The sequence below is a fragment of the Bombina bombina genome, chromosome 6 (genome assembly GCF_027579735.1).
Source record: "Bombina bombina isolate aBomBom1 chromosome 6, aBomBom1.pri, whole genome shotgun sequence".
Lineage (NCBI taxonomy): Eukaryota > Metazoa > Chordata > Amphibia > Anura > Bombinatoridae > Bombina > Bombina bombina.
The window spans coordinates 457,635,892-457,658,237 of record NC_069504.1 but is presented as its reverse complement, the minus strand read 5'-3'; the positions used below and the strand labels follow the sequence as shown (position 1 = coordinate 457,658,237).

Below are 22,346 nucleotides of genomic sequence, written 5' to 3'. Positions count from 1 at the left end.
GAAATTGTTGTTCCCTCTTTGTGTCCTAATCTTAAGAATTCTTTGGAGAGATCCTTACATTTTCTGGATGTTGTAAGAGCTTTGAAATATTATATTAAAGCTACTAAAGATTTCAGGAAGACTTCTAGTATATTTGTTGTCTTTTCTGGTCCTAGGAAAGGTCAGAAAACTTCTGCCATTTCCTTGGCATCCTGGTTAAAGCTTTTGATTCATCAGGCTTATTTGGAGTCGGGTCAGGCCCCGTCTGAGAGAATCACAGCTCATTCTACTAGATCAGTTTCCACTCGTGGGCTTTTAAGAATGAAGTTTCAGTTGATCAGATTTGCAAAGCAGCAACTTGGTCTTCTTTGCATACATTTACAAGATTCTACCGCTTTAATGTATTTGCCTCTTCGGAAGCAGTTTTTGGTAGAAAAGTTCTTCAGGCAGCTGTTTCAGTTTGATTCCTCTGCTTATGAGAAAAACTTATTTTTTTGGATGTGGATTTAATTTTTTCAGCGGAAAATGGCTGTTTTTATTTGTATCCCTCCCTCTCTAGTGACTCTTCTGTGGAGTACCACATCTTGGGTATTACTATCCCATACGTCACTAGCTCATGGACTCTTTCCAATTACATGAAAGAAAACATCATTTATGTAAGAACTTACCTGATAAATTCATTTCTTTCATATTGGCAAGAGTCCATGAGACCCACCCTTTTCATGGTAATTATGTTTTTTTGTTTAAAGCACAATTATATTTCCATTTCATTTTTTGATGCTTTTTACTCTTCTTGCTATCACCTCACTACTTGGCTATTTGTTAAACTGAATTGTGGGTGTGGTGAGGGGTGTATTTATAGGCATTTTGAGGTTTGGGAAACTTTGCCCCTCCTGGTAGGATTGTATATCCCATACGTCACTAGCTCATGGACTCTTGCCAATATGAAAGAAAAGAATTTATCAAGTAAGTTCTTACATAAATTATGTTTTTCTTGTTAATAAAAATTTACTAATAAAGGGGCATTCCATTTTTGCCATACATATTATACCATAGTTGCAGTTAATGTGCTAAACATAAGAAGTTTAAAGTGGTATTTAAAATGTTCAGAAACTATGTTTGTACAATTGATTCTTATAAGTCAATTGCTTATTTGCTTTTAAGAACAAGTTCCATAGCTCTGCTGGGCATGCACATAGTTCTGTTGGTCAGGAACATAACTTCTCAAGCATGAAAGCAAACAGTTGTCACCCCCCCCCCCTTCATCAAAGGAGCATACTTTCTTCAAAAGACAGTATATTTTAAAATACCCTCTTTTTGGATAGATGCAATAATTAACTTACTTTAAAATAATGTGAATTATAATTTCCTCACTTTCTTAAGAATGAATATTTTTGCCTTTCATGTCCCTTAGTCACATTTTTAGCATATCTATTTTTTTTATATATATATATATATATATATATATATATATATATATATATATATATATATATATATATATATATATATATATTGTGTAACTGTGCTTTGCAAAATATTTGGTCATTGACCATCTGATATATTTAGGTAGCCAGAGCTCTCACTCTTCTGAATTAGTCTACATATATTTTTATACCAACAGCAATTAACTACTGGAGCTATCTGGTGATTGGTGGCTGCACATATATGCCTTTTGTCATTGGCTCACAGTAGTGCTGTTTCTTCAACACAGTATACCAAAAGAATAAGGCTAATTTGATAATTGAAATACATTGAACTTATATGTTCTATCAAAATCATGAAATAATGTTTTTTGGCTTTCTTGTCCCTTATATTGATGATATATATATATATATATATATATATATATATATATATATATATATATATATATATATATATATATATATATATATATATATAAAAATTGCATGTTAACTTGGAACCGCTAGAAAAAATTAATATTTATTTATATATTTATTTAAGATTGATGTCTTCTACAGCACGCTACGAAAGATACAGTGGAAATCAAGTACTGTTCTGGTAAGTATAAAACCTCTTTTTTTTCTTTTTTTTTGTTTAGATGCAATTAAAAAGGTCTTTTAATTCCCCATATAATGAAAATTGGTGGCATCTAAACGATTTTTATAAAGTCAAATGCATATTGTAATTAATTGATCTATTTATAAAAGTAAAGAAATGCTTTATTTTTAATATATATTTTTCTAATTATATCTGTCAATCAAGATCTCTAGCCAGATTCCCTTTGCTTCAGCATTTACGTTCTACCCTATTCTAGTGTAGGACTTCCTGTGGAAGTGTTGTCACACCCCTTTCTCCTCATCAGCACACTCATTAAAAACACAAGCATACTGATGTTCTGCTCAGCCGAAACTGATTTCTCGGCCAGAGCTTAAGTAGAGCGCATGCTCTACATCTGGCTGTGTGGTGCACCTTTGTAATCTCTCTATGGCCCGACCGATTCATGGCACAGAGCGGTTGCGTTAGGTGCTGGAAGAAGTGGATTCAACAATGGGGCAGTCATAGAGGAAGCATAATTAGATATTCTTTCCTTCTTAATATAGGAAGAGTCCACAGCTGCATTCCTTACTTGTGGGAAATATAGAACTTGGCCACCAGGAGGAGAAAAAAAACACCCCAGCCAAAGGCTTAAATACCCCCCCACTTCCTCATAACCCCATTCATTCTTTGCCTTTCGTGACAGCAGGTTGGCAGAGAAGTGTCAGAAGATTTCGGAGTAGTCTCTTATGGAGGGTAGTACTCTTCGAGATGGGACTGGAGTTTTAAGTAGTCCTGTCAGCCTCTCAGTGAGAGCATGGATGAAAGTTAGAGTCCAGAGATGCAGGAAGAGTCTTTCTGCGAAACCATCCCGACTCATATTAACCGCTCCATAAGCAATCAGCGTTGACAAGTTTCGCTGCCTGCTTTCTTCACTCAAGTCCATGTCAGAAGCAACGCTACTATCTGTCAAACTTGAAGGATCGTGTTACTTTTCCACGGCATAGATTCTGGTAAGATTGTTTCATTCTTTTATACATGTATGATAACACAAGAAGACAGGGTCACAGTGTGACTCCTTTCTTCTACAAGATACGACGAGTCCACGGATTCATCCTTTACTTGTGGGATATTATCCTCCTGCTAACAGGAAGTGGCAAAGAGCACCACAGCAGAGCTGTCTATATAGCTCCTCCCTTGACTCCACCCCCCAGTCATTCTCTTTGCCTACACTAAGTAATAGGAAGGGTAAAGTGAAAGAGGTGATAAAATGATAGTTTTTATTTTCTTCAAGCAAGACTTTTTTATTTTAATTAGTTACCGGTGAGTGCTATTTTTTCCCAGGCAGCAGATGGATGAAGATTTGTGCCTGGAGACTGATGATCTTAGCAGTTGTCACTAAGATCCAGAGAAGTTCCCACAGAATGGCTGAGGAGTACTTAAGAAACTTCAGTGTGAGGAACGTTTTTCATGCTACAAGCATTGAGGTATGTTCAGTCATTTTTTTCTGGAGAGACTGTGTTATTTCAGAATTGGCTGACAGTATTCCCATAAGGGAAGGGGTAAGCAGTAATCCTAATGTGAAAGAGAAGGGTATTACTGGGACCTGTATGTTGGGCTGAAAAAATGGTTGAGACTGATGGCATAATGTTTGTTGGGCAAATGATTTTATGTTTTGGAGGACAATTAACGTTTTTCCTTTGTGTGAAGCAAACGTTTTTACTATGGCAATGGAGGGTGCACATGGCTTATTTTAGAACTGGGTATATTGAAACCCACATGGCTAGGTTTTAAACCGCTTTGTAGCGGTTTCTTTGCAAGGCTGTGAGACATCGATGTAGATGGCGAGGTGCAGTTTTTTTTTTTTTGGTTATTCATTACGTTTTTCTGAATAACGTTATTGTCATTAAGGGTTAAGTATTCCTTTCCTTGTGGTGCAATCTTAGCTGGCAAGATAAGACACATATATACTAAAATTGGGATAATGTTATCATTTTAAAGCAATTTTTTAAAATTTGTATGCTTTTTTTCTCTTAAAGGCGCAGTACCGTTTTTTAAGATTATTTTTTTCACTAAATAAAGTGTTTTCAAGCCTGTTTGTGGTCATTACTAGCCGGTGTTAACATGTCTGACATTGAGGAAAGCCAATGTTCCATGTGTTTAGATGCCATTGTGGAACCCCCACTTCAAATGTGTCCCTCATGTACTGAAAGGGCCTTTCATTACAAAGAACATATTTTAGCTGATAAAAGTATATCTCAGGATGATTCTCAGTCAGAAGAGAATCAGGTTATGCCATCTGCTTCTCCCCAAGTGTCACAACCTTTAACGCCTGCACAAGCGACGCCAAGTACTTCTAGTTCGTCTAATTCTTTCACCCTGCAAGATATGGCTGCAGATATGTCTACTACCCTTACATAGGTATTAGCTAAACTGCCAGGGTTACAGGGTAAGCGCAGCAGGTCAGGTATTAGAGTAAATGCTGAGCCCTCTGACGCGTTATTGGCCCTCTCCGATGTACCCTCACAGTGTTCTGATTTGGGGGTGGGGGAATTGTTGTCTGAGGGAGAGCTTTCTGATTCAGGAAAGATGTTCCCTCAAACAGACTCAGATGTGACGGCCTTTAAGTTTAAGCTTGAACACCTCCGCTTGTTACTCAGGGAGGTCTTAGCGACTCTGGATGATTGTGACCCTATTGTCATTCCACCAGAGAAACTGTGTAAAATGGATACATATCTAGAGGTCCCTACTTACACTAATGTTTTTCCAGTCCCTAGAAGAATTTCAGACATTGTTACTAAGGAATGGGATAGACCAGGCATTCCGTTCTCTCCCCGTCCTACTTTTAAGAAAATGTTTCCCATATCTGACACCATTCGGGATTCGTGGCAGACGGTCCCTAAGGTGGAGGGAGCTATTTCTACCCTGGCTATGCGTACAACTATACCTATTAAGGACAGTTGTGTTTTAAAAGATCCTATGGATAAAAAATTAGAGGGGCTTCTAAAGAAATTGTTTATTCATCAGGTTTTTTTTCTACAACCTATAGCGTGCATTGTTCCAGTAACTACTTCAGCAGCTTTTTGGTTTGAGGATCTAGAGGAGTCTCTTAAGGTTGAGACCCCATTAGATGATATTTTGGATAGAATTAAGGCTCTCAAGCTAGCTAATTCTTTTATTACAGATGCCGCTTTCCAAATGGCTAAATTAGCGGCAAAGAATGCAGGCTTTGCCATTTTAGTGCGTAAAGCGTTATGGCTTAAGTCTTGTTCTGCTGATGTGTCAACTAAATCCAAGTTTTTAGCTATTCCCTTTAAGGGAAAGACCCTATTCAGGCCCGAACTAAAGGAGATAATTTCTGACATTACTGGAGGTAAAGGTCATGCCCTTCCTCAGGACAAGACGGTTAAAATAAGGACCAAACAGAATAATTTACGTTCCTTTCGAAACTTTAAAGGCTTGGGCAAGAGACATTCAGGATTCCTGGGCATTAGAAATTGTGACCCAGGGGCATCGTCTAGAATTCAAGGATTCTCTCCCAAGAGGGAGATTTCATCTTTCACGTTTGTCTGTAGACCAGACAAAAAGAGATGCGTTCTTACGCTGTGTAGAAGACCTATATACCATGGGTGTAATCTGCCCTGTTCCAAAATTAGAACAAGGGCAGGGGTTTTACTCCAATCTGTTCGTGGTTCCCAAAAAAGAGGGAACCTTCAGACCGATTTTTAGATCTCAAAAGTCTAAACAAATTTCTCAGAGTCCCATCGTTCAAGATGGAGACCATACCAACAATTTTACCAATGATCCAGGAGGGTCAATATATGGCCACCGTGGATTTAAAGGATGCGTATCTTCACATTCCTATCCACAAAGATCATCACCAGTTCCTCAGGTTCGCCTTCCTGGACAAACCTTACCAGTTTGTGGCACTTCCTTTCGGGTTGGCAACAGCTCCAAGAATTTTCACAAAGGTGCTAGGGTCCCTTTTGGCGGTTCTAAGGCCGCGGGGCATAGCAGTGGCGCCCTATCTGGATGATATTTTGATTCAGGCGTCAACTTACCATCTAGCCTAATCTCACACGGACATCGTGTTGGCTTTTCTAAGAACTCACGGGTGGAAGGTGAACATAAAAAAGAGTTCACTAGTTCCTCTGACAATGGTTCCATTCCTAGTAACTCTGATAGACTCTGTAGACATGAACATTTTTCTGACGGAGGTCAGAAAATCAAAGATCTTAACTACTTGCCGAGCACTTCATTCCATTCCTCGGCCATCAGTGGTGCAGTGTATGGAGGTAATTGGGTTAATGGTAGCGGCAATGGACATAGTTCCGTTTGCTCGCTTACCTCTCAGACCACTGCAGCTGTGCATGCTCAGACAGTGGAATGGGGATTATGCTGATTTATCTCCGCAGATAAATCTGAATCAAGAGACCAGAGACTCTCTTCATTGGTGGTTGTCACAGGATCATCTGTCCCAGGGAATGTGCTTCCGCAGGCCAGCATGGGCTGGGGTGCAGTCTGGAATTCCCTGAAGGCTCAGGGTGTTTGGACTCAGGAGGAGTCCCTACCACCAATAAATATTCTGGAACTGAGAGCGATATTAAACACGCTTCAGGCGTGGCCTCAGCTGGCTTCGGCCAAATTCATAAGATTCCAGTCGGACAATATCACGACTGTAGCATATATCAATCATCAAGAGGGAACAAAGAGTTCTCTAGCGATGATTGAGGTTTCCACAATAATTCGATGGGCAGAGACTCACTCTTGCCATCTATCAGCAATATATATCCCAGAAGTGGAGAACTGGGATGCGGGTTTTCTAAGTCGTCAGACATTTCATCCGGGGGAGTGAGAGCTCCATCCGGAGGTGTTTGCACAGTTGATTCATCAATGGGGCACACCGGAATTGGATCTGATGGCATCTCGTCAGAATGCCAAACTTCCTTGTTATGGGTCCAGATCAAGGGATCCTCAAGCAGTACTGATAGATGCTCTAGCAGTACCTTGGTCGTTCAACCTGGCTTATGTGTTTCCTCCGTTTCCTCTCCTACCTCGTCTGATTGCCAGAATCAAACAGGAGAGTGCTTCGGTAATCTTGATAGCGCCTGCGTGGCCATGCAGGACTTGGTATGCAGATCTGGTGGAAATGTAATCTCTGCCACCGTGGAAACTGCCACTGAGACAGGACCTTCTCATTCAGGGTCCGTTCCAACATCCAAATCTAATTTCTCTGCAACTGACTGCCTGGAGATTGAACGCTTGATTTTATCTAAGCGGGGATTCTCTGAGTCGGTCATTGATACCTTGATTCAGGCTTGAAAGCCTGTCACTAGGAAAATTTACTATAAGATATGGCATAAATATCTTTATTGGTGCGAATGCAAAGGCTACTCATGGAGTAAGATCAGGATTCCTAGGATTTTGTCCTTTCTCCAAGAAGGATTGGAGAAGGGGTTATCAGCTAGTTCCTTAAAGATTTCTGCTTCGTCAATCTTACTACACAAGCGTCTGGCAGATGTCCCAGACGTTCAGCCGTTTTGTCAGGCTTTGGTTAGAATTAAGCCTGTGTTTAAACCTTTTGCTCCGCCATGGAGTTTGAATTTAGTTCTTAATGTTCTTCAAGGGGTTCCGTTTGAACCCATGCATTCCATAGATATTAAACTTCTATCTTGGAAAGTTCTGTTTTTAGTTGCTATCTCTTCTGCTCGAAGAGTTTCTGAGCTATCTGCGTTACAATGCGACTCGCCTTATCTTATATTCCATTCTGATAAGGTGGTTTTGCGCACTAAACCTGGACTCCTTCCTAAGGTTGTTTCAAATAAGAATATTAATCAGGAAATTGTTGTTCCTTCTCTGTGTCCTAATCCTTCTTCTAAGAAGGAGCGTCTGTTACATAACTTGGACGTGGTTCGTGCCTTGAAGTTTTACTTGCAAGCGACCAAGGATTTCCGTCAAACATCTTCTCTATTTGTTGTCTATTCTGGAAAGTGTAGGGGTCTAAAAGCTACGGCTACCTCTCTTTCTTTTTGGCTGAAAAGCATCATCCGTTTGGCATACGAGACTGCTGGACAGCAGCCTCCTGAAAAAATTACAGCTCATTCTACTAGAGCGGTGGCTTCCACATGGGCTTTTAAAAACGATGCTTCTGTTGAACAGATTTGTAAGGCTGCGACTTGGTCTTCACTTTTTTTTACAGATTTGATACTTTTGCTTCTACTGAGGCTATTTTTGGGAGAAAAGTTCTTCAAGCAGTGGTGCCTTCGGTTTAGGTATCCGTCTTGTCCCTCCCGTTCATCCGTGTCCTGTAGCTTTGGTATTGTATCCCACAAGTAAAGGATGAATCCGTGGACTCGTCGTATGTTGTAGAAGAAAAGGAAATTTATGCTTACCTGATGAATTGATTTCTTCTATGATACGACGAGTCCACGGCCCTCCCTGTCAATTTAAGACAGATTATATTATTTTTTGTTTAAAACTTCAGTCACCTCTGCACCTTTTAGTTTCTCCTTTTTCTTCCTATACCTTCGGTCAAATGACTGCGGGGTGGAGTCAAGGGAGGAGCTATATAGACAGCTCTGCTGTGGTGCTCTTTGCCACTTCCTGTTAGCAGGAGGATAGTATCCTACAAGTAAAGGATGAATTTGTGGACTTGTCGTATCGTAGAAGAAATCAATTTATCAGGTAAGCATAAATTTCCTTTTTATCTGTATAGAATCAAGGGTTAATATCTCCTAAGGGGGATTATTGAACAGTGCGGAATAATCTTATATGTTTGTTTGAATTTATGCTGCTTTAATGTGTGAGATGTTATGGGCTCATAGGCTGTTATGGAATATACAGGTTTCACTTTCACTTTGAGAGCTGTGCAGCTTACAAGTTTGACGCACTTTTGCTCATAGCAGAGACGGTCCTGCATTGTGCAGTTTTCATTCCCTCTTTCCTGATCGGGTGTCTGTCAGAGAGGAGTCATAAATCTCTGTACTGTCTGGGTCATAGGAGGTGGGGAATGCCCCAGCCATTGGGGTATAAGGGTGCCGTTTTTGTGAATAAAATAAGATTGTTTTATTTTCTAGAGTTCTCCGGTTATTGCACTAGCGACGGAGGATTCTGTTTAGGAATAGAGTACTCTCTAAAGTAAGAGTAATTCCTGTTTATATTGTGAGGAGGCAGTACTCTCTAAAGTAAGAGTAATTCCTGTTTATATTGTGAGGAGGCCTTAGATACACCCTCTCAATTATGTTCCATATGCCTTGATAATGTGATAATATCAAACATGTTTGATACCGCTGAGCCGTCCACCTCTTAGGAGTTGTCGTCCAGTGAGGTACGTACCCTACATTCTTCACTCTCTACAAATGCAGTTTCCCGTAGCAATGATGATTCTCCATCTGGAGGGGGGCCTTTTTTCCACCAGATGTTACTGAGCATATTCCTTCCCAGAGTACATCAGATAATTTATTGGATTTAACTAATAAGGTTATCCGAGGATGAAGTTCTTTCTGAGACTTCAGAGTATGAACATTCTGGATCGGAGTCTGCTGCCTCTTAACCTCCGGCTGCGGAGGAACCAGACTTTAGTTTTAGGAATTTGCGCTCTCTTCTAAAGAAAGTTTTGGCGAATTTAGAGGTTCCAGAGGCCAAATTGCCTGATGAACCTTTGATTCCTAAATCGGATAGAGTTTCCTGTTAGACGGCGATCATTATTAAGAATGAATGGGACAGAATTGAATTCCTTTTCCCCCTCTTCTTCCTTTAAGAAATTGTTCCTGGTCCTGGACTCTCAATGGAGTTGTTGGGTTCCGTCCCTAAAAGGGATGGCGCTATCTTCACCCTTGCAAAACATACTGCTATCCTGTTTTGAGGGCTTTGTTTAAAGAGCCCATGGCTAAAAGATGGAAACTCTGTTAAGAAAGATGTTTCAACGTACGGGATATTTGTTTCAACCGGCAGCGGCTGTTGCCGCGGTTGCTGGAGAAACTACCTACGGGTGCGATTCCTTATAGGATTTGATCGGGGTGGAGAGGTCCCCTCAACGTTATTCAGGAAAGAATTACGGTCTTGAGGGTTGCTAATTCTTTTATCTGTGATGCTATTAAGCAAATTATTCGCCTGAATGCTAAGGTTTCAGCTTTTCTGCTCAGGCCCATCGGGCTCTGGCTGACGTCATGATCTGCGGATATGACTTCTAAGTCTAGACTTCTTTCCGTCCCCTTTAATGGAAAGAATTTGTTTGGTCCAGGGCTGGACTCCATTATCTCCACGGTCACAGGGAGCAAGGGTGCCCTCTTACCGTAAGAGAATATGAAATAGTATAAGTGACCATTTTTGTTCTTTTCGTTCATTTGACACCGTCCCACACAATAAACTAATTCACAAACTGTATCTCCTTGGTCTAGATTCAAAAATTGTGAACTGGGTGGAATACTGGCTTAAGGACAGAAAACAAAGTGTCTTAGTAAATGGAGTTCATTCAGCAGAGGGGGCTGTTAGTGGTGTTCCTCAGGGCTCAGTTCTGGGGCCTGTTTTGTTTAACATATTTATCTGCGATATCAGCAAAGGGCTACAGGGGAAAGTATGTCTCTTTGCAGATGATACAAAAATTTGTAACAGAGTGGATGTTCCAGGGGGGGTAGACAAAATGAGAAGTGATATACAACAATTGGAGGATTGGACAAACGACTGGGATCTAAAGTTTAACACAGCAAAGTGTAAAATAATGCATTTAGGGAAGAAAAATCCAAATGTTAATTACAGACTCAATGACACTTTACTGACTGTTACAGATGAGGAACAGGACTTGGGAATTATTATTTCAGATGATTTAAAACTTAGTAAACAATGTAGTAATGCAGCGAGTAAGGCTAGCATAATGCTTGGATGTATTGGTAGAGGTATTTGCAGCAGAAATAGTAAGGTTCTTATGCCACTTTATAGATCATTAGTTAGGCCTCATCTTGAGTATTGTGTGCAGTTCTGGAGGCCATATCTTCAGAAGGATATTAACAAACTTGAATCTGTGCAAAGGAGGGCTACCAAAATGGTACATGGTCTAAAAAATAAAACTTACCAGGATAGGCTCAATGACCTAAATATGTATAGCTTAGAGGGGAGAAGGGAAAGAGGTGATATGATAGCAACTTTCAAGTACATTAAAGGGTTTAGTAAAACTGAGGCTGTGGGTATTTTACATAAAATGGAAAATTCAAGAACAAGGGGTCATGAGCTCAAGCTAAAGGTTAGTAGATTCAGGAGTAATTTGAGGAAGCACTTTACAGAAAGGGTGATTTATTTATGGAATAAACTTCCTCAAGAGGTAGTAGCAACAAACACTGTGGGGGACTTTAAAAATGCATGGGACAAGCATAAGGCTATCCTACGAACTAGATAAGTTTATACTGTTAGGTAAGGTCGGGCAGACTTGCTGGGCCTATGGCTCTTATCTGCCGTCAATATCTATGTTTCTATGTTTCTGATAAAGCCCATTGTCAGCAGTCCTCCGCTAAGCCAGAGCAAACCAAGAGCTCTTAGAAGCCGACTCAGTCCTAGAATAAATACAAGCAGAGCAAGAAGCGCGCCAAGTCTAAGTCGGCATGAATGGACGGTCCTCGGTCCTCTTCTGGATCGTGTAGGGGGCAAACTGTCGCTCTTTTCAGTCTCTTGGTTCAGGGACGTGCAGGATCCATGGGTGCTGGAGGTCATAGCTCAGAGTTACAATATAGGTTTCAAGTCTCAGCCACCCAGGGGCAGATTCCTCTTCTCAAACCTGTCTTCCTGACCAGAAAAGAGGGAATCCTTTCTGGGGTGCACATGGGATCTGTCCTCTTAGGAGTTATTTTCCCGGTGCCTATCGCAGAGAGAGGTTTGGGATACTAGTCAGACCTTTTCGTGGTCCCAAAGAAGAAGGGAACTTTTCGTCCGATTCTGCACCTAAAGTGCTTTAACAAGTTTTTATATGTCCCCTCGTTCAAGATGGAGACAATAAGATCCATTCTTTCCCTCGTTTGAGAAGGGCAGTTCATGACCACGATAGAGCTGAAGGATGCTCCCTTAACGTACCAATCCTCAATGACCACTTCTAGTTTCTAAGGTTTGCGTTCCTGGACCAGCACTTCCAGCTTATTGGACTTCCGTTGGGTCTAGCTATGGCTCCAAATTGTTTTTCGGAATCTCTCCTCTGTCTTTTTCGATCCCATGGATGGAAGATGAAGCTAGAGAGAGTTCTTATATCAAGTAGGTAGAATTCCCGGGTATTATAATAGACTCCATAGACATGAGAATATTTCTAACAGTCCAGAGACGTTGCAAGCTAGCTTCAACATGTCTTGCCCTCCAGACCTCCTTAAGGCCATCTGTGGCTCGGTGTATGGAGGTGATTGGCCTCATGTTGTCCAGCATGGACATCATTCCCTTTGCCAGGTTTCACCTCAGACTGTTGCAACTGCGCATGCTGAAGCAGTGGAATGGCGATCATTCAGATCTGTCTCAACAGATTTCTCTGGACAACTGATCGAGAGAATCGCTCTCTTGGTGGTTTTGTCCAGATCTCTTGTCCCGAGGGACGTCCATCTTAAGACCATCCTGGGTGATTGTGACTACGGTTGCGAGTCTGTCAGACACAGGGCCTATGGACTTAGGAGGAAAGATCCCTCCCGATCTCATTTTGGAACTTTGGGCAATATACAATGCTCTGAAGACTTGGCCTCTGCTGGGTTTGTCCCAGTTTATCAGATTCCAATCAGACAATATAATCTCGGTGGCTTAGATCAACCATCAGGTGGGAACGAGAAGCTCCCTAGCTATGAAGGAAGTTTCTAGGATTCCTGAGTGGGCTGAGACCCACATCTGTTCACTGTCAGTGATCCACATTCCGGGTGTGGACAACTGGGAAGCGGATTTCCTCAGCAGACAATCCTTTCATCCGGGGGAATGGTCTCTCCATCCCGAAGTGTTTGTGAAGATTTGCAAAAGGAAGATCTTATGATGTCTCAATACCAAGCTACCCAGATATGGGTCGGATACAGGGATCTCAGGCGGAGCTAACAGATGCATTAGCGGTGCCTTGGAGGTTCAATCTAATTTATCTTTTTCGGCCGTTTACCACTACTTACTTGTGTAGTGGCTCTAATCAACCAAGAGCAGGCATCAGTGATACTGATTGCTCCGTCTTGGCTGCGAAGGACATGGTTCGCGGATCTAGTGGGGATGTCCTCATCTCCTCCGTGGAAATTACTTTGTTGCAGGGATCTGCTGACCAAAGTTTTTTTGTTCATCAATGTTTAGATTCTCTGAGGCTGACTGCTTGGAGATTGAACGCTTAGTCCTAGCCAAGAGAGGGTTTTCTGAGAGCGTTATTTTTACTCTCATTCAAACTTGCAAGCTGGTTGCTCGTTGCATCTATCATAAGGTGTGGAGGACCTACTTATTCTGTTCTCCAGGATTAACTGTAGAAGGGCTTTTCTGCAAGTACCCTGATGGGACAGATTTCGGCCCTATCTGTGTTACTGCACAAGAGGTTTGCTGAGCTTCCAGATGTGCAGTCATTTGTTAAGGCTCTGCTAGTATCAGACCTGTGTTTAGATCTAATGCTCCTCCTTGGAGTTTAAATCTTGTTCTTTAAGTTTTGCAACAGGCTCAGTTTAAATTGTTTATTTTCTACTGGCTATTGCTTCTGCACACAACATCAATCAAGACATTGTGGTTCCTTTCTTATGTCCTATCTTCAGGACACAAGGGAATTTAGACACACTTCTTCCTCTGTCTGTTCTCTTTTCCAGGAAGCATGGGGGTCAGGGGACCTCTTCGACTTCTTATTTTTTTGGCTGAGGAGTGTCATCCGTTTAGCATAGAGACAGGGGGACATAAGCCTCCTCTGAGGATTACGGCTCATTCTACGAGAGCAGTTGTTTCCTCTTGGGCCTTCAAATATGAGGCCTTTATGGATCAGATTTGTAAGGTGTCTACCTGGTCCTCCTTACATACTTTTTCCAAACGTTACATGTTTGATGTTTTTGCTTCTGCTGAAGCATCCTTCGGGAAAAGAGGTTTTGCAGGCTGTGGTGCCCTCAGATTAGGGTCCACCTCTCTTTTTTCCCTTCCGTTAGCATTCCGTGTACTCTAGAGCTTGGGTATATGTTTCCCACAAGTAAGGAATGCAGCTGTGGACTCTTCCCATATTAAGAAGGAAAACTTAAATTATGCTTATCTTATAATTTCCTTTCCTTCTGTATGGGAAGAGTCCACAGCTCCCTCCCGTGTTCTCCGATGGGCGGCCCTAAATTTAAATTTATTCTTCTGGCACCTTTTTTCACCCTGATATTTCTCCTACTGTTCCTTGCGGGATCGGATGGCGAGTATTTGCATGTAATTAAAATACAATTGCCTCAATCTACGTATGCGCAATTGTGGATTAGCTTCTTCTGATGCAGTAGTGATAGAGCATGTCTTCTTCCCCATAAGACTGTGATGTATCCGATGACATTGCGCTAAATCGCGCATTATCATTGCGTCGAGGAGTCGCCATCTTCCAACTGGACTTGTCACCCCGTGTTGGAAATCAGTAACGCTGAAAAAAATCAGTGGGTTTGGAAAACTGTAATATTTAAAATACTAATATATAATAAACGGTAAATATTTACAACTTGATCAACATTGAAAATCTCTTGATTTACAGGTATACTATTGAAATAGAACAAATCTATTTTTGTCCCTTTAACAAATTTACGGCTAGATTACGAGTTTTGCTTTATGAGGGGTGCGGTACTAACTTGCACGTTATTGTCACCGCTCACTTACCTACAGCGCTGGTATTACAGGTTTTTCTAAACCCGGCGTTAAAAGGCAAGAAGTGAGCGTAGAGCAAAATTGAGCTCCATACCAGTGCTGCTTAAGTCAGCGGTGAGCTGGTTGAACGTGCTCGTGCACGATTTCCGGCTGAGAAAAAGCCTAACACCTGCAAAAAAGCAGCGTAAAACTCAGTAACGCAGCCCCATTGATTTCTATGGGGAAACACATTTTATGTTTACACCTAACACCCTAACATGAAACCCGAGTCTAAACAGCCCTAATCTTACAATTATTAACCCCTAATCTGCCGCTCCAGACATCGCCGCAACCTACATTATATTTATTAACCCCTAATCTGCTGCCCCAACATCGCCGACACCTACCAACATTTATTAACCCCTAATCTACCGCCCCCAACATTACCACCACTATTCTAAATTTATTAACCCCTAACCCTAACACCCCCTAACTTAAATATAATTTAAATAAATCTAAATAAAATGAATATCATTAACTAAATTATTCCTATTTAAAACTAAATACTTACCTGTAAAATAAATGCTAAGCTAGCTACAATATAACTAATAGTTACATTGTAGCTATTTTAGGATTTATTTTTATTTTACAGGCAAGTTTGTATTTATTTTAACTAGGCAGAATAGTTACTAAATAGTTCTTAACTATTTAATAACTACTTAGCTAAAATAAATACAAATTGACCTGTAAAATAAAACCTAACCTAAATTACACTAACACCTAACACTACAATTAAATAACTTACCTAAATTAAATACAATTAAATAAATTAAATACAATTAGCTAAATTACAAAAACAAACAAACACTAAATTACAGAAAATAAAAAACAAATGACAAGATATTTAAACTAATTACACCTAATCTAAGAGCCCTATCAAAATAAAAAAGCCCCCCCAAAATAAAACCCTAGCCTAAACTAAACTATCAATAGCCCTTAAAAGGGCCTTTTGCGGGGCATTGCCCCAAAGAAATCAGCTCTTTTACCTGAAAAAAAAAATACAAACAACGCCCCCAACAGTAAAACCCACCACCCACACAATCAACCCCCCAAATAAAACCCTAACTAAATAAACCTAAGCTCCCCATTGCCCTGAAAAGGGCATTTGGATGGGCATTGCCCTTAAAAGGGCATTTAGCTCTATTGCGGCCCAAAGCCCTAACCTAAAAATAAAACCCACCCAATACACCCTTAAAAAATCCTAACACTAACCCACGAAGATTCACTTACCGGGAGAAGTCTTCATCCAAGCGGCAAGATGTCCTCAACGAAGCCGGCAGAAGTCGTCCTCCAGACGTGCAGAAGAGGTCCTCCAGACGGGCAGAATAGGATTAAAGTTCAATCCTATTGGCTGATTGCATCAGCCAATAGGATTTTTTCTACCTTAATTCCAATTGGCTGATACAATTCTATCAGCCAATCGGAATCTAAGGGACGCCATCTTTGATGACGTCACTTAAAGAAACATTCATTCAGAAGAAGCCGTCGATTGAAGAGGATGCTCCGCGCCGCATGTCTTGAAGATGGAGCCGCTCCGCGTCGGAAGGATGAAGATAGAAGATGCCGTCTGGATGAAGACTTCTGCCTGTCTGGAGGGCCACTTCTGCCGGCTTCGTTGAGGACATCTTGCCGCTTGGATGAAGACTTCTCCCAGTAAGTGAATCTTCGGGGGTTAGTGTTAGGATTTTTTAAGGGTGTATTGGGTGGGTTTTATTTTTAGGTTAGGGCTTTGGGCAGCAATAGAGCTAAATGCCCTTTTAAGGGCAATGCCCATCCAAATGCCCTTTTCAGGGCAATGGGGAGCATAGGTTTTTTTTTAGTTAGGGTTTTATTTGGGGGGTTGTGTGGGTGGTGGGTTTTACTGTTGGGGGGTTGTTGTATTTTTTTTTTTTACAGGTAAAAGAGTTGATTTCTTCCGCAAAAGGCCCTTTTAAGGGCTATTGATAGTTTAGGCTAGGTTTTTTTTTTATTTTGGGGGGGCTTTTTTTTATTTTGATAGGGCTCTTAGATTAGGTGTACAGGCAGTCCTCGGGTTACAGACATCCGACTTAAGTACAACTCGTACTTACATACAGAGAAAATAGAGCTTTATCGACAATCCTTCTTTCCAGGATAATCCAAAATACTGAAAATCCAATTGTCACAAGGACAGAAAGTGATGTGAAATTTTCTAAACAGGGGCACAGATAGCAAAACAAACTTTATCCTATGCTATCCAAAACAAAACAAAAATGTTTGGCTAGAGTTTCACCTAAAAAAAGTGCCTGTTCCAACTTACATACAAATTCAACTTAAGAACAAACCTAAAGTCCCTATCTTGTACGTAACCCGGGGACTGCCTGTAATTAGTTTAAATATCTTGTAATTTGTTTTTTATTTTCTGTAATTTAGTGTTTGTTTGCCAAAAAAGTGTGCGGTACACCTATACCTGCAAGACTCGTAAAACCAGCGGGCGTAAAAAAAGCAGCGTTAGGACCTGTTAACGCTGCTTTCTCTTGTTAAGTGTATCCAGTCTACGGATCATCCATTACTTGTGGGATATTCTCCTTCCCAACAGGAAGTTGCAAGAGGATCACCCACAGCAGAGCTGCTATATAGCTCCTCCCCTCACTGCCATATCCAGTCATTCTCTTGCAACTCTCAACTAAGATGGAGGTCGTAAGAGGACTGTGGTATTTTATACTTAGTTTATTTCTTCAATCAAAAGTTTGTTATTTTTAAATGGTACCGGAGTGTACTGTTTATCTCAGGCAATATTTAGAAGAAGAATCTGCCTGCGTTTTCTATGATCTTAGCAGAAGTAACTAAGATCCTTTGCTGTTCTCACATATTCTGAGGAGTGAGGTAACTTCAGAGGGGGAATAGCGGGCAGGTTTTCCTGCAATAAGGTATGTGCAGTTAAAATATTTTTCTAGGGATGGAATTTGCTAGAAAATGCTGCTGATACCGAAGTAATGGAAGTAAAGCCTTAAATGCAGTGATAGCGACTGGTATCAGGCTTATTAATAGAGATACATACTCTTATAAAAGTTTATTTTAAAACGTTTGCTGGCATGTTTAATCGTTTTTTACATATGTTTGGTGATAAAACTTATTGGGGCCTAGTTTTTTCCACATGGCTGGCTTGAATTTTGCCTAGAAACTGTTCCCTGAGGCTTCCCACTGTTGTAATATAAGTGGGAGGGGCCTATTTTAGCGCTTTTTTTTTTTGCGCAGCAAAAATTACAGACACAGACATCCAGCTTCTTCCTGCATGATCCAGGACTTCTCTGGAGGGCTCGAAAGGCTTCAAAGTCGTATTGAGGGAGGCAAAAAGCCACAGTAGAGCTGTGGCAGTTGTTGTGACTGTTTAAAAAACGTTTTTGTCATTTGTTTTTGGTATTAAGGGGTTAATCATCCATTTGCAAGTGGGTGCAATGCTCTGCTAACTTATTACATACACTGTAAACATTTTGTTAGTGTAATTGCATTTTTTCACTGTTATTTCAAAATTTGGAGAAAATTTGTGTTTCTTAAAGGCACAGTAACGTTTTTTTATATTGCTTGTAAACTTGTTTAAAGTGTTTTCCAAGCTTACTAGTCTCATTGCTAGTCTGTTTAAACATGTCTGACACAGAGGAACCTACTTTTTTCATTATGTTTGAAAGCCATGGTGGAGCCCCATAGGAGAATGTGTACTAAATGTATTGATTTCACCTTAAAAAGTAAAGATCAGTCTTTATCTATAAAAGAATTATCACCAGAGGGTTCTGTCGAGGGGGAAGTTATGCCGACTAACTCTCCCCACGTGTCAGACCCTTCGTCTCCCACTCAGGGGACGCACGCTAATATGGCGCCAATCATCGCCCATAGCGATTACCTTGCAGGACATGGCTGCAATCATGAATAATACCCTGTCAGAGGTATTATCTAGATTGCCTGAATTAAGAGGCAAGCGCGATAGCTCTGGGGTTAGGAAAGATACAGAGTGCGCAAATGCTGTTAGAGCGATGTCTGATACTGCGTCACAGTATGCAGAACATGAGGACGGAGAGCTTCAGTCGTGGGTGACATCTCTGACTCGGGGAAACCTGATTCAGAGATTTCTAATTTTAAATGTAAGCTTGAGAACCTCCGTGTATTGCTTGGGGAGGTATTAGCTGCTCTGAATGACTGTAACACAGTTGCAATTCCAGAGAAATTGTGTAGGCTGGATAGATACATGCGGTGCCGGTGTGTACTGACGTTTTTCCTATACCTAAAAGGCTTACAGAAATTATTAGCAAGGAGTGGGATAGACCCGGTGTGCCCTTTTCCCCACCTCCTATATTTAGAAAAATGTTTCCAATAGACGCCACTACACAGGACTTATGGCAGACGGTCCCTAAGGTGGAGGGAGCAGTTTCTACTTTAGCAAAGCGCACCACTATCCCGGTTGAGGACAGTTGTGCTTTTTCAGACCCAATGGATAAAAAATTGGAGGGTTACCTTAAGAAAATGTTTATTCAACAAGGTTTTATTTTACAGCCCCTTGCATGCATTGCGCCTGTCACTGCTGCGGCAGCATTCTGGTTTGAGGCCCTGGAAGAGGCCATCCATACAGCTCCATTGAATGAAATTATTGACAAGCTTAGAATGCTTAAGCTAGCTAACTCATTTGTTTCTGATGCCATTGTTCATTTGACTAAACTAACGGCTAAGAATTCCGGATTCGCCATCCAGGCGCGTAGGGCGCTATGGCTTAAATCCTGGTCAGCTGACGTGACTTCAAAGTCTAAATTACTCAACATTCCTTTCAAGGGGCAGACCTTATTCGGGCCTGGCTTGAAGGAAATTATTGCTGACATTACTGGAGGCAAGGGTCATACCCTTCCTCAGGACAGGGCGAAATCAAAGGCCAAACAGTCTAATTTTCGTTCCTTTCGAAATTTCAAGGCAGGAGAAGCATCAACTTCCTCCGCTTCAAAACAAGAGGGAACTGTTGCTCATTCCAGACAGGCCTGGAAACCTAACCAGTCCTGGAACAAGGGCAAGCAGGCCAGAAAGCCTGCTGCTGCCCCCAAGACAGCATGAAGGAACGGCCCCCTATCCGGAAACGGATCTAGTGGGGGGCAGACTTTCTCTCTTTGCCCAGGCGTGGGCAAGAGATATTCAGGATCCCTGGGCGTTGGAGATCATATCTCAGGGATATCTTCTGGACTTCAAAGCTTCTCCTCCACAAGGGAGATTTCATCTTTCAAGGTTATCAGCAAACCAGATAAAGAAAGAGGCATTCCTAAGCTGTGTGCAAGACCTCCTAGTAATGGGAGTGATCCATCCAGTTCCGCGGACGGAACAAGGACAGGGATTTTATTCAAATCTGTTTGTGGTTCCCAAGAAAGAGGGAACCTTCAGACCAATCTTGGATCTAAAGATCTTTAACAAATTCCTCAGAGTTCCATCATTCAAAATGGAAACTATTCGGACCGTCCTACCCATGATCCAAGAGGGTCAGTACATGACCACAGTGGACTTAAAGGATGCCTACCTTCACATACCGATTCACAAAGATCATCATCGGTTCCTAAGGTTTGCCTTTCTAGACAGGCATTACCAATTTGTAGCTCTTCACTTCGGGTTGGCCACTGCCCCGAGAATTTTTACAAAGGTTCTGGGCTCACTTCTGGCGGTTCTAAGACCGCGAGGCATAGCGGTGGCTCCGTATCTAGACGACATCCTGATACAGGCGTCAAGCTTTCAAATTGCCAAGTCTCATACAGAGATGGTTCTGGCATTTCTGAGGTCGCATGGGTGGAAAGTGAACGTGGAAAAGAGTTCTCTATCACCACTCACAAGAGTCTCCTTCCTAGGGACTCTGATAGATTCTGTAGAGATGAAAATTTACCTGACGGAGTCCAGGTTATCAAAACTTCTAAATGCTTGCCGTGTCCTTCATTCCATTCCACGCCCGTCAGTGGCTCAGTGCATGGAAGTAATCGGCTTAATGGTAGCGGCAATGTACATAGTGCCATTTGCGCGCCTGCATCTTAGACCGCTGCAATTATGCATGCTAGGTCAGTGGAATGGGGATTACTCAGATTTGTCCCCTCTACTAAATCTGGATCAAGAGACCAGAGATTCTCTTCTCTGGTGGCTATCTCGGGTCCATCTGTCCAAGGGTATGACCTTTCGCAGGCCAGATTGGACGATTGTAACAACAGATGCCAGCCTTCTAGGTTGGTGCGCAGTCTGGAACTCCCTGAAGGCTCAGGGATCGTGGACTCAGGAGGAGAAACTCCTCCCAATAAATATTCTGGAGTTAAGAGCAATATTCAATGCTCTTCTAGCTTGGCCTCAGTTAGCAACACTGAGGTTCATCAGATTTCAGTCGGACAACATCACGACTGTGGCTTACATCAACCATCAAGGGGGAACCAGGAGTTCCCTAGCGATGTTAGAAGTCTCAAAGATAATTCGCTGGGCAGAGTCTCACTCTTGCCACCTGTCAGCGATCCACATCCCAGGCGTAGAGAACTGGGAGGCGGATTTTCTAAGTCTTCAGACTTTTCATGATGGCTCAGGGATCGTGGACTCAGGAGGAGAAACTCCTCCAAATAAATATTCTGGAGTTAAGAGCAATATTCAGTGCTCTTCTAGCTTGGCCTCAGTTAGCAACACTGAGGTTCATCAGATTTCAGTCGGACAACATCACGACTGTGGCTTACATCAACCATCAAGGGGGAACCAGGAGTTCCCTAGCGATGTTAGAAGTCTCAAAGATAATTCGCTGGGCAGAGTCTCACTCTTGCCACCTGTCAGCGATCCACATCCCAGGCGTAGAGAACTGGGAGGCGGATTTTCTAAGTCTTCAGACTTTTCATGAAGGCTCAGGGATCGTGGACTCAGGAGGAGAAACTCCTCCCAATAAATATTCTGGAGTTAAGAGCAATATTCAGTGCTCTTCTAGCTTGGCCTCAGTTAGCAACACTGAGGTTCATCAGATTTCAGTCGGACAACATCACGACTGTGGCTTACATCAACCATCAAGGGGGAACCAGGAGTTCCCTAGCGATGTTAGAAGTCTCAAAGATAATTCGCTGGGCAGAGTCTCACTCTTGCCACCTGTCAGCGATCCACATCCCAGGCGTAGAGAACTGGGAGGCGGATTTTCTAAGTCGTCAGACTTTTCATCCGGGGGAGTGGGAACTCCACCCGGAGGTTTTTGCTCAACTGGTCCATCGTTGGGGCAAACCAGAACTGGATCTCATGGCGTCTCGCCAGAACGCCAAGCTTCCTTGTTACGGATCCGGGTCCAGGGACCCGGGAGCGACGCTGATAGATGCTCTAGCATCTCCTTGGTTCTTCAACCTGGCTTATGTGTTTCCACCGTTTCCTCTGCTCCCTCGACTGATTGCCAAGATCAAGCAGGAGAGAGCATCGGTGATTCTGATGGCGCCTGCGTGGCCGCGCAGGACCTGGTATGCAGACCTAGTGGACATGTCATCTTTTCCACCATGGTCTCTGCCTCTGAAGCAGGACCTTCTAATACAAGGTCCTTTCAATCATCCAAATCTAATTTCTCTGAG

At 42.0% G+C, this 22,346-nt stretch overlaps 1 protein-coding gene across 1 annotated transcript in view; it reads left to right on the top strand.

The window, feature by feature from the left end:
* RAPGEF6 (Rap guanine nucleotide exchange factor 6) overlaps positions 1 to 22,346 on the top strand; it is an 899,247-nt gene that overhangs the window by 323,687 nt on the left and 553,214 nt on the right. Inside the window, exon 3 of the mRNA XM_053717222.1 lies at positions 1,948 to 2,004. Coding sequence (XP_053573197.1) covers positions 1,948 to 2,004 — 57 coding nt within the window. The remainder of the gene's footprint in view (positions 1 to 1,947; positions 2,005 to 22,346) is intronic.